This window comes from Ranitomeya imitator, chromosome 2 (genome assembly GCF_032444005.1).
Source record: "Ranitomeya imitator isolate aRanImi1 chromosome 2, aRanImi1.pri, whole genome shotgun sequence".
NCBI classification, from domain to species: domain Eukaryota; kingdom Metazoa; phylum Chordata; class Amphibia; order Anura; family Dendrobatidae; genus Ranitomeya; species Ranitomeya imitator.
This window is the reverse complement of record NC_091283.1, coordinates 275,100,999-275,118,783: the sequence shown is the minus strand read 5'-3', so window position 1 is coordinate 275,118,783 and position 17,785 is coordinate 275,100,999. Positions and strand designations below refer to the sequence as shown.

The 17,785-nt window shown below is 51.8% G+C and overlaps 2 protein-coding genes across 3 annotated transcripts in view; one reads left to right on the top strand and one right to left on the bottom strand.

The window, feature by feature from the left end:
- LOC138666900 (zinc finger protein 585A-like) overlaps positions 1 to 13,028 on the bottom strand; it is a 30,983-nt gene extending 17,955 nt beyond the window's left edge. The window contains exons 1-6 of one of the 2 annotated variants that reach the window (XM_069755078.1): positions 12,920 to 13,028; positions 5,479 to 5,613; positions 5,172 to 5,348; positions 4,965 to 5,088; positions 4,784 to 4,881; positions 4,495 to 4,585 (exon numbers count right to left, since the gene is read on the bottom strand). In XM_069755078.1, coding sequence (XP_069611179.1) covers positions 4,495 to 4,585; positions 4,784 to 4,881; positions 4,965 to 5,088; positions 5,172 to 5,348; positions 5,479 to 5,556 — 568 coding nt within the window. In that variant the 5' untranslated portion in view covers positions 5,557 to 5,613; positions 12,920 to 13,028. The remainder of the gene's footprint in view (positions 1 to 4,494; positions 4,586 to 4,783; positions 4,882 to 4,964; positions 5,089 to 5,171; positions 5,349 to 5,478; positions 5,614 to 12,919) is intronic. The other variant, XM_069755079.1, reaches the window with a different exon arrangement.
- Positions 13,029 to 13,296: 268 nt separating this feature from the next.
- Positions 13,297 to 17,581, top strand: LOC138666911 (procollagen C-endopeptidase enhancer 2-like). The gene is made up of 3 exons (XM_069755095.1): positions 13,297 to 13,396; positions 16,720 to 16,881; positions 17,312 to 17,581. Exons 2-3 carry the CDS (start codon positions 16,782 to 16,784, stop codon positions 17,440 to 17,442), a joined length of 231 nt encoding a protein of 76 aa, XP_069611196.1. The 5' UTR covers positions 13,297 to 13,396; positions 16,720 to 16,781; the 3' UTR covers positions 17,443 to 17,581.
- The last annotated feature ends 204 nt before the right edge of the window (positions 17,582 to 17,785 follow it).

Here is a 17,785-nt window from a genome sequence, read left to right as displayed (position 1 = left end):
AGATCTGGACAGGTAACTGTCAACGTCTCCTAATCCCAGGAACTAGGTGGATCCTCCAGGTTGTAAGTTCAAGAGGAAAGGGCTTTCACAAAATCATTTCAACATTTTCAGACGGAGGAGAAGGTTCTACTCTAGAGGCAAAATGGTGATACGACCGAACTACACGACTACTTATTGAAAATGTAAATACTCGTAGGCCGCAATCCACAAGTCTTGGGAGAGTCCCAATAGTTTGGGACAAGTTGAGGGACTGTTGGAAGGGGTTAACAGACTTTTCCGGATCAAGTGCGCTCTCCACCATGTTAGGAGAGGATGGAAGGATGGGATGGGGATTTGTTGGGGGTGTTTTTCTGTGGTGTGGGGGGAGGGGGGTGGGTTTGGGGAAATATTTGCATAATGTACATCACCATGGTTACTGTGGTTGTGACCAGCAGCAACTGGATGAAAAAATGCGGCATAAAATGTTCTGTGGAGGGAAAATGTCTGGAAGAATGAGAGTTGTGAGTTGGAACGTTAGGGGTTTGGCATCCGGAGTGATGCGGCAAGATGTGTTTAAATTTATGAATGATGCTAAGACGTCAGTGATCTGTGTGTAGGAAACTCATAAGGTGAAGGAGAGAACACATTTTCTGAATAAAAGATGGGTACAGGTGGGATACCATGCCACATATTCTGCATACTCTAGGGGGGTCAGCATCCTCATCTGTGTTGGGGTTCCTTTTGAGTATCACAAAGTGGTTATAGATCAGTCGGGTAGATTCATATGTTTACTTTGTAAATTGTATGGATGTCTGATGTGGCTGGTTTCAATTTATGTTCCACCACCATATTGTGGAAAGGTGATCGACAGTTCTGGAGATAATGGAGGAGACACCATTTTTGATAATAGGGGACTTGAACAATATTCCGGACACACATTTGTATAGGGGGAGACGAGAGACGCTGAAGTCGGGTGGTAACTGTACACCATTCGGTACCGTCCTGAGGGAGACCGCTCTGCATGATTTATGGAGGATTTCTCATCCTGGGGTGTACAAATATTCCTGATTTACGTCCTCCGCTTCTTTGTCAAGAATAGATCTGGCCTTGGGCAATACGCCGATGTTGAGCCTTGTTGGGGAGGTAACATATATGGCTAGAACAATATCGGATCATTCCCCCATGAGTGTGATACTTGAGGGAGTGGGATATGTACCTGCTAGGGGGTGCATGTGAAGGCTGAACCCGTTTTGGCTCCATCTTATTGACTTGGATCGACACATAGTGGGAGACATTAAGGAATATTTTAAAATTAATGCCGTGACGGCATCGGTATTGACAGTATGGGAGAATACGAAGGCCTATTTCAGAGGGGTCTGCATTAAAGAGATATCCTGAGTCAAGGTAGAAACGGGCAGGAAGGATCAGATGTTCATAGAGAGTTGGAGGAGGCGGAGGAGGCATTAATCAACGATCAGTCCCCAGAAGCACAGGGAAGGTTGAAGGTAGCGCAAAATAGAGTATGTCAGATGGCAATGAAAAACGTGGAACGTAGGAAAATGTTTCAAACTGCTAAATAGTTTGAGGAGGGGGACAAGGCGGGCTCTCTCCTTTCTAGAATAGTGGCGGCTCAGAGAGACTCCACACATATAGTCTCTTTGAAGAGAAAGGATGGGAAGGACCATACTGGTTGCAAAGCTATTTTGGAGGTGATGATGGAGTATTACTCAGGAGGAGGTGTATAAAAAAAATAAAAAAAGAGGTATTGCTTCCCGCTTTGTTGGAGGTGTATGGTGCTGGTCTGGTGGAGGGGGAGTTGCCGCAGTCCATGCGTGAGGCAATAATTGTAGTGTTGCAAGAACAGGGTAAGGATCCGGCTTATTGCCCAATTTCGTTATTAACGACAGATATTAAAATGTTGGCCAAGATATTGGGTAATCGTCTTAACAAGGTGATAACGATACTAATACACCAGGACCAATCCGGATTTATGCCCAACTAGCTGAAGAGCCCGGCGTTGCCTGGGCATAGTAAATATCTGTGGTTAGTTATAGCACCTCACTTGTCTTATTTTCCCATCACGCCTCTCATTTTCCCAATCACATCTTTCATTTTCCCCCCCACACCTCTCATTTCCCCCTAACACTTGTCATTTCAAACTCACATCTGTCATTTTCTGATCACTCCACTATTTTTCCTCACTCCTCTCATTTTGCACTCACACCTTTTCATTTTCACCTCACACCTCTCATTTTCACCTCATCACCTCAGTATATACATGTTTGTCATCTCCCTTATATATAGTATATACCTGGATGTCATCTCCTTCTATATATAGTATATACCTGTATGTCATCTCCTCTTGTATATATTATATACCTGTGTGTCATCTCCCCTGTATATAGTATATATCTGTGTCTCATCTCCTCCTGTATATAGTATATACCTGCATGTCATCTTCTATATATAGCATATACCTGTATGTCATCTCCTCCTGTATATAGTATATACCTGTAGGTCATCTGCTCCTGTATATAGTATATACATGTGTGTCATCTCCTCCTGTATATAGTATATACCTGTATGTCATCTCTTCCTGTATATATATGTACCTGTATGTCATCTCCTCCTCTATATAGTATATACCTGTGTATCATCTCTCCTGTATATAGTATATATCTGTGTGTCATCTCCCCTGTATATAGTATATACCTGTGTGTCATCTCCTCCTGTATTAGACCTCGTCCACACGTTATTTGCTCAGTATTTTTACCTCAGTATTTGTAAGCTAAATTGGCAGCCTGATAAATCCCCAGCCAACAGGAAGCCCTCCCCCTGGCAGTATATATTAGCTCACTCATACACATAATAGACAGGACAGGTCATGTGACTGACAGCTGCCGTATTTCCTATATGGTACATTTGTTGTAGTTTGTCTGCTTATTAATCAGATTTTTATTTTTGAAGGATAATACCAGACTTGTGTGTGTTTTAGGGCGAGTTTCGTTTGTCAAGTTGTGTGTGTTGAGTTGCGTGTGGCGACATGCATGTAGCGACTTTTGTGAGATGAGTTTTGTGTGGCAACATGCGTGTAGCCACTGTTTGTGTGTCAAGTTGCATGTGACAGGTTAGTGTAGAAAGTTGTGTGCAGCAAGTTTTGCGCATGGCGAGTTTTGCGCGTGGCGAGTTTTATGTGTGGTGCCTCTTGAGTATGTGAAAGTTTTGTGTGAGGCAACTTTTGCATGTGTTGCAACTTTTGCATGTGGCAATTTTTCCGCGTGTGCAAGTTTTGCGTGTGGCGAGTTTTCCATGAGGTGAGTTTTGCACTTGTGGCGAGGTTTGCAAGAGCCTAGTTTTTGCATGTGGCGAGTTCTGCGCGTGGAGAGTTTTGAGTGGCGACTTTTGTGTTTCGACTTTTATGTGGCGAGGTTGGTGTATTTGTGGTGAAATGTGTGCTGAGGGTAATATGTGTTCAAGCATGTGGTAGTGTGTGGCGCATTTTGTGTGTTTGTTTATATCCCCGTGTGTGGTGAGTATCCCATGTCGGGGCCCCACCTTAGCAACTGTACGGTATATACTCTTTGGCGCCATCGCTCTAATTCTTTAAGTCCCCCTTGTTCACATCTGGCAGCTGTCAATTTGCCTCCTACACTTTTCCTTTCATTTTTTCGCATTATGTTGATAGGAGCAAAATTGTTTGGTGAATTGGAAAGCGCGGGGTTAAAATTTCACCTCACAACATAGCCTATGACGCTCTCGGGGTCCAGACATGTGACTGTGCAAAATTTTGTAGCTGTAGCTGTGACGCCTCCAACACTTTTCCTTTCACTTTTTTCCCCATTATGTAGATAGGGGCAAAATTGTTTGGTGAATTGGAACGCGCGGGGTTAAAATTTCGCCTCACAACATAGCCTATGACGCTCTCGGGGTCCAGACGTGTGACTGTGCAAAATTTTGTGGCTGTAGCTGCGACGGTGCAGATGCCAATCCCGGACATACACACATACACACACACATTCAGCTTTATATATTAGATAGTTCTACCGCATGTAATCTTAGACAATAGTTTCTTAATATGCAGGTAAAGGCAGACAATATGGGTCGGAGGGTTGTGGTGTCTTTAGATGCCGCTAAGGCGTTTGATACTGTGGAGTGGCGGTATTTGTGGGCGGTCATGAAGGCTATGGGTTTTGGCGAGAGATTTATAAGATGGGTGCAATTGTTATATGCGTCTACAAGAGCCAGGATAAAAGTAAATGGGCTCTTGTCAGGGGATTTCCGTTTATATAGGGGAACCCGGCAGGGGTAAGCGAGTTGTTTTCATTAAATGAAAATGTATTAAATAGGTTTTGTATGCATTGTACCTGTCTGGAAATTGTGTCAGACTGTTACTGGCGTGTCATATGCTTTAATAAAAACTGTGTGATTTAAAAGAACTACACGACTGATAAAGCAGCCACAGCCGGTGACTGAGAAGAATCTGTGACTTCTCTGCATTTAGTGGTCACTACTCACCTGGGTAGCCATATGTAGGAATCTCCTCTTTACACCACTCATCACCCGTCACATATGTCTCTGTAGTATTAATATGGGTCAGATCTTCACCCTGAAACAAATATTGTAAAAGTCACAGACAGATGGAGAAGTCACATCTATGATCAGCTCTAATCCTGCCATCTCCACCGTTTTCATTACACAAGTATAAAACATAGAATACTGGTGGATAAAACAAGACTGAGCACAAGACCTTCACAGCCGTCTACACATCATAGGGGAGATCTCATGACACCTTCTCTCCATCTACCTGATGATCCTGGGGAACATTGGGATCTTCTTGGTTACAGTCCTCTGGAAGAAGAGTACGGGGACATCTCTCTGGTGTTGTCCTCTTAATGGATAGATCTGGAGGAAACACATACAGGGACTGAATTCATTCTTTATATACAGAAAATTATAGGCCGTGTGTATTTAGTCCTGTCTATTACCTGGTGATGTGAGGGGCTGGGGAACCTCCATCATGACGTCCTTATACAGGTCTCTGTGTCCTTCTAAATACTCCCACTCCTCCATGGAGAAATAGATGGCGACATCCTGAGACCTTATAGGAACCTGACACATACAATGATACCATCATCCCCCCGATTCCTTTATAGCGTTACTGTGTAATGTCCCAGCATTCCCAGCAGTGTCACCTCTCCAGTCAGCAGCTCAATCATCTTGTAGGTGAGTTCTAGGATCTTCCGGTCATTGATGTCCTCATGTATCAGGTGAGGTAGAGGCCTCGTGATTGGGCTCAGTGGTCTTCCCCATCCATCAGACACCAGGTCCTGACAGAGCTCACTAGAGGTCTTCTTCACTACTGTGTAATCCTGGTTATCGAGAGACAAATTGATAAATCTCACTACAGACATTTCCAGAGTCCTTACCTCTCCAGTTCTGTCCATCTTATTCCGATCGATAAGAATGATGTAGTAATGTGACATCATCAGAATCTCTCACCTCTCCAGTCAGACGGAAGAGGATCTCTAGGGTGATGTGTAATATTCTCTCCGCCATCTGGTCCCTGTCCATATCCATCCTTGATGATTAAGTCAGAAAATTTCTCTCAATATACAAGATGTCCACTGAGAGGATCTGATATTGCAGGGAAATGAATAAGAAGAAAGTGAGCCAATGTAACATCATAAAGGATGACAACAATGTGAAACATATCAGGAGATAGAACGTGTAGATGTTGTATTCTCCAGTCTTTTACGGACTGGAACACAAGTTGTATTACTGACTAAGACATGTCTTCGTGGTTATCAGGGTGTATTGGGACATTTTTCTGATCTTTATCTCCATTGTAGGGATTTTTGAGGGACCCTAGGGTAAGTCGACGCTGAGTGGGGGCGCCAACCGTTTTAAAGTAGGGTGCCAACCTCCACTGTCAGGTAGGGTTTGTCCGTTAGGCATATATTAGGTCGCTCCAGGTTTCCTGTATCGTAGGGATCTCTAGGGATTCTGAGGGCGAGCCGCCGTGGAGTGGGGGCGCCAAGCGTTATTTAGGGTGCCAACCCCCGCTGCCAGGTAGGACAAAGCGTAGTGTCGCTCTAGGATCATATAGGCACATTTCTGCTATTGTGTTTTAATGATTAGAGTTTTTTAGTAGTATATATTAATAAAGGTTATTTTTTATGAATCCTGTTTTTCTTTGGTTTTTTGAGCTTGAAAGGGTTCTAGTATATATTTTTGGTGGTTTTTTCTCTAAGACATGTCGTCCATGCTCCCAATCACTGGTGATCCGTGACGTAGGGGTGACGGTCACGGTGTGAATCGTGACACCATCTCTTCAGGAAAGCCTACAGCCTGCAATAACCACTCTGCCGCCTCACCAACCACCCGAGCTGCCGCCTCACCACCACCAGTGCTGCAGCACCCCGACCTCCTGTCTCTTCCCCATTATCCCAAAGAATCTAAGTCCGCAAGGATAGGGTCCTCTCCCCTCCATACCAGTCTGTCATTGTAAATTTGTTTATTAACGATATCTATAACCCTGTATGTAAACCCTTTTCTCATGTACAGCACCATGGAATTAATGGTGCTATATAAATAACGTATCTTCTTACCATTTTTAAGGACATAATTGAAGTTGTAGGGTTGTAAATTCATGCAATACAATGGTTTATGGGACTGAATTGATATTACAATTATTGTACTAAGCTTCGTTCTTGTATTCAAGTACTCTTGGTTCTGGTCATGTATTCATATACGGTACTTGTTGTGGTTCTGGTGACATAGCCAGGTACTGATAGAGGTTCTGGTGATGTATCAATTTAATGATAATGGTTCTCGTGGTATAGTCAAGTACTGATGGTGGGTCCGTTCATGTATTCATGTAGTGATGCTGGTTCAGATAAATACCTAGTATTTTGTTCACTGGTGTATGTTTGCCTTGTTTCACTGTGCTTTCTTCTACTGCTGCCTGACCTAGGACCGTGCTCTGTGATCCACTATCTTACTGGTATTTTGATCCCTGGACATTTAACTGATGATTTTTTTTATCACCTATGACGTACTCTCCTGACCTCGGACCTTTTGATCTCCCAGCCTTGCGGGTTGTCCATGAGGAGTGACTAGCGTCACACATATACAGTGTATGGGGGATGGCGGTATTGTTGGAACATTATACTGTGTGGGGGAATGGCTGTACTGTGAGAACCATAGTGACCTATGATGCTTTGATCACAGAACAAGTCTCCATAGGCTGTACTATGATGGTGAACGAAAAATTGTCTCCTGTCTATATTCATTTAATTCTCTCTTTACAGGTTTTTCAGCTTGCCATTTTTGGACTATGTTGGATTTCGTGGATTCCTGAAAACCAGCATGGATTTTAAATTTTTTTTTTTCAATAATTTGGTGAACTAGGGGGTAGGGGAGTTGCTCTTGTTTTTTTAAAAATGAAATATTTTTCGGAGTGTTTTTGTCTTTCAGCTTACTGGATTAGTAATGGGGGTGTCTGACAGATGTCTCTCCAACACTAACCCCTAGGATTGATGCCAGCTGACAAATTCCCCCAAAGAATTACTCCGATTGCCAACGCACTAATGCAATAGAGAAGAGCCAGGCAAAGTGGCCGAATTGGCGCATCTAATGTAATGCACCACTTCTGGGGTGGCTAAAAGCTGATATTTTTAGGCTGGGAATGGGCCAATATCCAGGGACCTTGCCAGCCTGATATCAGCCCCAGCTGTCTGATTTAACTTGGCAGGTTATTAAACAAGGAGAAAAATAATGGCATTCTGTGAGAACTTGTTTGGGCTTCTGTCCTCACATCCTGCAGTTGTCTGAATGGATCAAATGTCGACTTGGGAACCAGCGAAGCCGCATTCTGTCCACAGCTGCTACATCACTGGTCACACCACAGAGACCCCAAAAGAGTCTGCTGAAAAGGTTAATGTGCCGCACACCCAGTAATGGAGAATCAACACATACTTCCACCCGCAGAGCCGCACTTTACATAGAGAATAATGGAGCCTCCAGCACCGACCTCCACCCGCAGAGCAGCACTCCACATAGAGAATAATGGAGCCTCCAGCACCGACCTCCACCAGCAGAGCAGCTCTCCACATAGAGAATAATGGAGCCTCCAGCACCGACCTCCACCCGCAGAGCAGCACTCCACATAGAGAATAATGGAGCCTCCAGCACCGACCTCCACCCGCAGAGCAGCACTCCACATAGAGAATAATGGAGCCTCCAGCACCGACCTCCACCCGCAGAGCCTCACTCCTCATAGAGAATAATGGAGCCTCCAGCACCGACCTCCACCCGCAGAGCCGCACTCCACATAGAGAATAATGGAGCCTCCAGCACCGACCTCCACCCGCAGAGCCGCACTCCACATAGAGAATAATGGAGCCTCCACCACCGACCTCCACCCGCAGAGCTGCACTCCACATAGAGAATAATGGAGCCTCCAGCACCGACCTCCACCCGCAGAGCCGCACTCCACATAGAGAATAATGGGGCCTCCTGCACCTACCTCCACCCGCAGAGCCGCACTCCACATAGAGAATAATGGAGCCTCCAGCACCTGCCTCCACCTGCAGAGCCGCACTCCACATAGAGAATAATGGAGCCTCCAGCACCGACCTCCACATAGAGAATAATGGAGCCTCCAGCACCGACCTCCACCCGCAGAGCCGCACTCTACATAGAGAATAATGGAGCCTCCAGCACCGACCTCCACCCACAGAGCCGCACTCCACATAGAGAATAATGGAGCCTCCAGCACCGACCTCCACCAGCAGAGCAGCACTCCACATAGAGAATAATGGAGCCTCCACCACCGACCTCCACCCGCAGAGCCGCACTCCACATAGAGAACAATGGAGCCTCCAGCACCGACCTCCACCCGCAGAGCCGCACTCCACATAGAAAATAATGGAGCCTCCAGCACCGACCTCCACCCGCAGAGCCGCACTCCACATAGAGAATAATGGAGCCTCCAGCACCGACCTCCACCCACAGAGCCGCACTCCACATAGAAAATAATGGAGCTTCCAGCCCCGACCTCCACCCGCAGAGCCGCACTCCACATAGAGAATAATGGAGCCTCCAGCACCGACCTCCACCCGCAGAGCCGCACTCCACATAGAAAATAATGGAGCCTCCAGCACCGACCTCCACCCGCAGAGCCGCACTCCACATAGAGAATAATGGAGCCTCCAGCACCGACCTCCACCCACAGAGCCGCACTCCACATAGAAAATAATGGAGCCTCCAGCACCGACCTCCACCCGCAGAGTCACACTCCACATAGAGAATAATGGAGCCTCCAGCACCGACCTCCACCAGCAGAGCTGCACTCCACATAGAGAATAATGGAGCCTCCAGCACCGACCTCCACCCGCAGAGCAGCACTCCACATAGAGAATAATGGAGCCTCCAGCACCGACCTCCACCCACAGAGCCGCACTCCACATGGAGAATAATGGAGCCTCCAGCACCGACCTCCACCCGCAGAGCCACACTCCACATAGAGAATAATGGAGCCTCCAGCACCGACCTCCACCCGCAGAGCCGCACTCCACATAGAGAATAATGGAGCCTCCAGCACCGACCTCCACCCGCAGAGCCGCACTCCACATAGAGAATAATGGAACCTCCAGCACCGACCACCCGCAGAGCCGCCCTCCACATAGAGAATAATGGGGCCTCCAGCACCGACCTCCACCCGCAGAGCCGCACTCCACATAAAGAATAATGGAGCCTCCAGCACCGACCTCCACCCGCAGAGCCACACTCCACATAGAGAATAATGGAACCTCCAGCACCGACCACCCGCAGAGCCGCACTCCACATAGAGAATAATGGAGCCTCCAGCACCTACCTCCACCCGCAGAGCCGCACTCCACATAGAGAATAATGGAGCCTCCAGCACCGACCTCCACCCGCAGAGCCGCACTCCACATAGAAAATAATGGAGCCTCCAGCACCGACCTCCACCCGCAGAGCCGCACTCCACATAGAGAATAATGGAGCCTCCAGCACCGACCTCCACCCACAGAGCCGCACTCCACATAGAAAATAATGGAGCCTCCAGCCCCGACCTCCACCCGCACTCCACATAGAGAATAATGGAGCCTCCAGCACCTACCTCCACCCGCAGAGCCGCACTCCACATAGAGAATAATGGAGCCTCCAGCACCGACCTCCACCCGCAGAGCCGCACTCCACATAGAGAATAATGGAGCCTCCAACACCGACCTCCACCCGCAGAGCCGCACTCCACATAGAGAATAATGGGGCCTCCAGCACCGACCTCCACCCGCAGAGCCGCACTCCACATAGAGAATAATGGAGCCTCCAGCACCGACCTCCACCCGCAGAGCCGCACTCCACATAGAGAATAATGGAGCCTCCAGCACCGACCTCCACCCACAGAGCCGCACTCCACATAGAAAATAATGGAGCCTCCAGCACCGACCTCCACCCGCAGAGCCGCACTCCACATAGAGAATAATGGAGCCTCCACCACCGACCTCCACCCGCACTCCACATAGAGAATAATGGAGGCTCCAGCACCGACCTCCACCCGCACTCCACATAGAGAATAATGGAGCCTCCAGCACCGACCTCCACCCGCAGAGCCGCACTCCACATAGAGAATAATGGAGCCTCCAGCACCGACCTCCACCCGCAGAGCCGCACTCCACATAGAGAATAATGGAGCCTCCAGCACCGACCTCCACCCGCAGAGCCGCACTCCACATAGAGAATAATGGAGCCTCCAGCACCGACCTCCACCCGCACTCCACATAGAGAATAATGGAGGCTCCAGCACCGACCTCCACCCGCAGAGCCGCACTCCACATAGAGAATAATGGAGCCTCCAGCACCGACCTCCACCCGCAGAGCCGCCCTCCAAATAGAGAATAATGGAGCCTCCAGCACCGACCTCCACCCGCAGAGCCGCACTCCACATAGAGAATAATGGAGCCTCCAGCACCGACCTCCACCCGCAGAGCCGCCCTCCAAATAGAGAATAATGGAGCCTCCAGCACCGACCTCCACCCGCAGAGCCGCCCTCCAAATAGAGAATAATGGAGCCTCCAGCACCGACCTCCACCCGCACTCCACATAGAGAATAATGGAGCCTCCAGCACCGACCTCCACCCGCAGAGCCGCACTCCACATAGAGAATAATGGAGTCTCCAGCACCGACCTCCACCTGCAGAGCCGCACTCCACATAGAGAATAATGGAGTCTCCAGCACCGACCTCCACCTGCAGAGCCGCACTCCACATAGAGAATAATGGAGCCTCCAGCACCGACCTCCACCCGCAGAGCCGCTCTCCACATAGAGAATAATGGAGCCTCCAGCACCGACCTCCACCCGCAGAGCCGCACTCCACATAGAGAATAATGGGGCCTCCACCCGCAGAGCCATACTCCACATAGAGAATAATGGAGCCTCCAGCACCGACCTCCACCCGCAGAGCCGCACTCCACATAGAGAATAATGGGGCCTCCACCCGCAGAGCCGCACTCCACATAGAGAATAATGGAGCCTCCAGCACCGACCTCCACCCGCAGAGCCGCACTCCACATAGAGAATAATGGAGCCTCCAGCACCGACCTCCACCCGCAGAGCCGCCCTCCAAATAGAGAATAATGGAGCCTCCAGCACCGACCTCCACCCGCAGAGCCGCCCTCCAAATAGAGAATAATGGAGCCTCCAGCACCGACCTCCACCCGCAGAGCCGCACTCCACATAGAGAATAATGGAGCCTCCAGCACCGACCTCCACCCGCACTCCACATAGAGAATAATGGAGGCTCCAGCACCGACCTCCACCCGCAGAGCCGCACTCCACATAGAGAATAATGGAGCCTCCAGCACCGACCTCCACCCGCAGAGCCGCACTCCACATAGAGAATAATGGAGCCTCCAGCACCGACCTCCACCCGCAGAGCCGCACTCCACATAGAGAATAATGGAGCCTCCAGCACCGACCTCCACCCGCAGAGCCGCACTCCACATAGAGAATAATGGAGCCTCCAGCACCGACCTCCACCCGCACTCCACATAGAGAATAATGGAGGCTCCAGCACCGACCTCCACCCGCAGAGCCGCACTCCACATAGAGAATAATGGAGCCTCCAGCACCGACCTCCACCCGCAGAGCCGCACTCCACATAGAGAATAATGGAGCCTCCAGCACCGACCTCCACCCGCAGAGCCGCACTCCACATAGAGAATAATGGAGCCTCCAGCACCGACCTCCACCCGCACTCCACATAGAGAATAATGGAGGCTCCAGCACCGACCTCCACCCGCAGAGCCGCACTCCACATAGAGAATAATGGAGCCTCCAGCACCGACCTCCACCCGCAGAGCCGCCCTCCAAATAGAGAATAATGGAGCCTCCAGCACCGACCTCCACCCGCAGAGCCGCACTCCACATAGAGAATAATGGAGCCTCCAGCACCGACCTCCACCCGCAGAGCCGCCCTCCAAATAGAGAATAATGGAGCCTCCAGCACCGACCTCCACCCGCAGAGCAGCACTCCACATAGAGAATAATGGAGCCTCCAGCACCGACCTCCACCCGCAGAGCAGCACTCCACATAGAGAATAATGGAGCCTCCAGCACCGACCTCCACCCGCAGAGCAGCACTCCACATAGAGAATAATGGAGCCTCCAGCACCGACCTCCACCCGCAGAGCAGCACTCCACATAGAGAATAATGGAGCCTCCAGCACCGACCTCCACCCGCAGAGCCGCACTCCACATGGTTGAGCCTAGACTGTATGGGCTCCTTCCAGGTCATGACTAGCTGCCAGATTACACAAACATTAACCCCCCAAATCCCACTAAATAGCTCCCTCAAACAAAAGTCTAAGAAAACATTAACCCTTACATTAATAAACACTCCTGATTCTCACTGACCTCCTCCCTGCTGCTCACCTACACCGGGATTAGATGGCTCAGAGAAATGTATAATGTCGGCTTCTCTTCCACTTCCTGACTTTGCTAAGGCAGAACACGCCCCGACCCCAGTAGAACACGCCCCCGGAAATGACATCACCCCTGGAAGAAGCCCATACAGTCTAGCATTTACCCACTCCACATATAACAAGGCATTGTGGGCAGGAATATATGTTTATTGCGCATGCGCCACATGCACGCGCGGCACTCGCGTCCGCACGGCCGTGCGCACCTAGCGCATGCGCAGTAGCTAGGGCTACTGCGTGCCGCCGAGGCTGCACGGCCGCGCGCACTTGGCGCATGCGCAGTAGCTGCGCGCCGCCCGAGGCTGTAATAGCAGGTGGGCGGGTGCTTTACCAGCGAAACACGCCCCAACCCTCTTCTCCCGCCTTCTCGTTTTGGCGGCATGCCAAGACAGCGGACACTGCTACCGGACCGGTATTAACCGGAGAGGGGGAGAGGATGCAACACTGCTATCACTATTAACCCTTTGGGGGGGAGAGGGTGCGGGGTTATTAACCCTTTAGGGGGTGTCAACACTGCTACCTGTATTAACCCTTTGGGGGGGAGAGGGCACGGGGGGGGGGTGAGTACGGATAGATAGGGGGTACGTTATGGCGGGGGTTCGTGTATGGATGGATAGGGGGACCCTTATGGCGGGGGGGGGGGTGTATGGATGGATAGGGGGTCCCTTACTGGGGGGGTGAGTACGGATAGATAAGGGGTCCGTTATGGCGGGGGCCCGTGTATGGATGGATAGGGGGTCCCTTACTGCGGGGGGGGGCTGAGTACCCCTGCTAGGGGCATTATTGGTGCAGTCGGTGTCAAGTGCGGCGCGCTGGGGGTATTATTGGTGCAGTCGGTGTCAGGTGCGACCCACTGGGGGTATTATTGGTGCAGTCGGTGTCAGGTGCGACCCGCTGGGGGTATTATTGGCGCAGTCGGTGTCAGGTGCGGCCCGCTGGGGGCATTATTGGTGCAGTCGGTGTCAGGTGCGGCCTGCTGGGGGCATTATTGGTGCAGTCGGTGTCAGGTGCGACCCACTGGGGGTATTATTGGTGCAGTCGGTGTCAGGTGCGACCCGCTGGGGGTATTATTGGCGCAGTCGGTGTCAGGTGCGGCCCGCTGGGGGCATTATTGGTGCAGTCGGTGTCAGGTGCGGCCCGCTGGGGGCATTATTGGTGCAGTCGGTGTCAGGTGCGGCCTGCTGGGGGCATTATTGGTGCAGTCGATGTCAAGTCCGACCTACTGGTAGTATTATTGGTGCAGTCGGTGTCAGGTGCGACCCGCTGGGGGCATTATTGGTGCAGTCGATGTCAAGTCCGACCTACTGGTAGTATTATTGGTGCGGTCGGTGTCAGGTGCGACCCGCTGGGGGCATTATTGGTGCAGTCGATGTCAAGTCCGACCTACTGGTAGTATTATTGGTGCAGTCGGTGTCAGGTGCGACCCACTGGGGGCATTATTGGTGCAGACGGTGTCAGGTCCGGCCTGCTGGGGGCATTATTGGTGCAGTCGGTGTCAGGTGCGGCCCGCTGGGGGCATTATTGGTGCAGTCGATGTCAAGTCCGACCTACTGGTAGTATTATTGGTGCAGTCGGTGTCAGGTGCGACCCACTGGGGGCATTATTGGTGCAGTCGGTGTCAGGTGCGGCCCGCTGGGGGTATTATTGGTGCAGTCGGTGTCAGGTGCGGCCCGCTGGGGGCATTATTGGTGCAGTCGATGTCAAGTCCGACCTACTGGTAGTATTATTGGTGCAGTCGGTGTCAGGTGCGGCCCGCTGGGGGCATTATTGGTGCAGTCGATGTCAAGTCCGACCTACTGGTAGCATTATTGGTGCAGTCGGTGTCAGGTGCAGTCGGTGTCAAATGCGGCACGCTGGGGGTAATATTGGTGTAGTCGGTGTCAGGTGCGGCCCGCTGGGGGCATTATTGGTGCAGTCGGTGTCAGGTGCGGCCTGCTGGGGGCATTATTGGTGCAGTCGGTGTCAGGTGTGGCCCGCTGGGGGCATTATTGGTGCAGTCGGTGTCAGGTGCGACCCACTGGGGGTATTATTGGTGCAGTCGGTGTCAGGTGCGACCCGCTGGGGGTATTATTGGCGCAGTCGGTGTCAGGTGCGGCCCGCTGGGGGCATTATTGGTGCAGTCGGTGTCAGGTGCGGCCCGCTGGGGGCATTATTGGTGCAGTCGGTGTCAGGTGCGGCCTGCTGGGGGCATTATTGGTGCAGTCGATGTCAAGTCCGACCTACTGGTAGTATTATTGGTGCAGTCGGTGTCAGGTGCGACCCGCTGGGGGCATTATTGGTGCAGTCGATGTCAAGTCCGACCTACTGGTAGTATTATTGGTGCGGTCGGTGTCAGGTGCGACCCGCTGGGGGCATTATTGGTGCAGTCGATGTCAAGTCCGACCTACTGGTAGTATTATTGGTGCAGTCGGTGTCAGGTGCGACCCACTGGGGGCATTATTGGTGCAGACGGTGTCAGGTCCGGCCTGCTGGGGGCATTATTGGTGCAGTCGGTGTCAGGTGCGGCCCGCTGGGGGCATTATTGGTGCAGTCGATGTCAAGTCCGACCTACTGGTAGTATTATTGGTGCAGTCGGTGTCAGGTGCGACCCACTGGGGGCATTATTGGTGCAGTCGGTGTCAGGTGCGGCCCGCTGGGGGTATTATTGGTGCAGTCGGTGTCAGGTGCGGCCCGCTGGGGGCATTATTGGTGCAGTCGATGTCAAGTCCGACCTACTGGTAGTATTATTGGTGCAGTCGGTGTCAGGTGCGGCCCGCTGGGGGCATTATTGGTGCAGTCGATGTCAAGTCCGACCTACTGGTAGCATTATTGGTGCAGTCGGTGTCAGGTGCAGTCGGTGTCAAATGCGGCACGCTGGGGGTAATATTGGTGTAGTCGGTGTCAGGTGCGGCCCGCTGGGGGCATTATTGGTGCAGTCGGTGTCAGGTGCGGCCTGCTGGGGGCATTATTGGTGCAGTCGGTGTCAGGTGTGGCCCGCTGGGGGCATTATTGGTGCAGTCGGTGTCAAGTGCGGCCTGCTGGGGGTAATATTGGTACAGTCGGTGTCAGGTGCGGCCCGCTGGGGGCATTATTGGTGCAGTCGGTGTCAAGTGCGGCCTGCTGGGGGTAATACTGGTGCAGTCGGTGTCAGGTGCGGCCTGCTGGGGGCATTATTGGTGCAGTCGGTGTCAAGTGCGGCCTGCTGGGGGCATTATTGGTGCAGTCGGTGTCAAGTGCGGCCTGCTGGGGGCATTATTGGGGCAGTCGGTGTCAGGTGCGGCCCGCTGGGGGCATTATTGGTGCAGTCGGTGTCAAGTGCGGCCTGCTGGGGGTAATATTGGTGCAGTCGGTGTCAGGTGCGGCCTGCTGGGGGCATTATTGGTGCAGTCAGTGTCAAGTGCGGCCTGCTGGGGGCATTATTGGGGCAGTCGGTGTCAGGTGCGGCCCGCTGGGGGCATTATTGGTGCAGTCGGTGTCAAGTGCGGCCTGCTGGGGGTAATATTGGTGCAGTCGGTGTCAGGTGCGGCCCGCTGGGGGCATTATTTTTGCAGTCGGTCTCAGGTGCGGCCCGCTGGGGGCATTATTGGTGCAGACGGTGTCAGGTCCGTCCTGCTTGGGGCATTATTTTTGCAGTCGGTGTCAGGTGCGGCCCGCTGGGGGCATTATTGGTGCAGACGGTGTCACGTCCGGGTGCATTATTATCTGTTACACACAGTTGAGGAGACCCTCACTAACCTCTACCTCATTTACCCGCAGTGCTGACTGGCAGCGTGAAGACCCTCGTTAAGGGCGAGGAGGAGGGCACTCTGCTCGCCAGCATGAACATCATCCAGACCTACAAGGAGGGAGATCTGAACATCCAGGAGGCTGGGAAGATAATGAGCGTCCAAATCATCAAGTGCCCCATCCTGAAGAAATGTGTGTACTGAGCGGTGCGATGTGCTGCAAACATGTACAGGGGTGGAATACTCTGCAGATTTGCTGTGTATCAGGAGGTGCAGGGGCGATGTGCTGCAGACATGTACAGGGGTCAGGGATGGAATACTCTGAGTTGCTGTATAGCAGGAGGTGCAGGATGCGATGTGCTGCAGACATGTACACGGGTCAGGGGTGGAATACTCTGCAGAGCTGCTGTATATCAGGAGGTGCAGGGTGCGATGTGCTGCAGACATGTACAGGGGTCAGGGGTAGAATACTCTGCAGAGTTGCTTTGTATCAGGAGGTGCAGGGTGCGATGTGCTGCAGCCATGTACAGGGGTGGAATGCTCTGCAGACCCCTGTGTCAGTCGGTAGAGATGCTCTGCAGGAATGCCCGGTGTGTGGCGCTGAGCCATCTCTGTATCCGCAGGCGCCAGTTATCTCTTCATGGGGAAGGTGGATGACTTTGGCCGCGGTCGGATCGTCGGCGACAGTTTTGTCATCAGTTACCGCGCTCAGCAGCATCAGATCCTCACCAGCATCGCCAAGAAGCCCTGCTAGAGGCCGCAGTGACGTCAGTGCCGGCGCCAGGAACCCGCTGCCATGTTGCTATGGCGACAGCCTGCTTCCGCCTTCCCCTCCATATTGCATCTGATGTCTTTTCTGTACTCCTCAACTGAAATAAACGGACCACAAACCATTCTGCTCCAATGTGTCTGCGCGTCACCGCCGTATGTACGTCCCCTGCAGGCATCGAGCCATCAGACAGTGACTGATAACAGAGGACAATAGGGAGCAATGGTATCACCAAAGTTACTATGTCCACGCGTCACCGCCGTATGTGCACCCCTCTGCGAGCTGTCAGACTGATAACAGAGGACCATAGGGAGCAATGGTATCACCA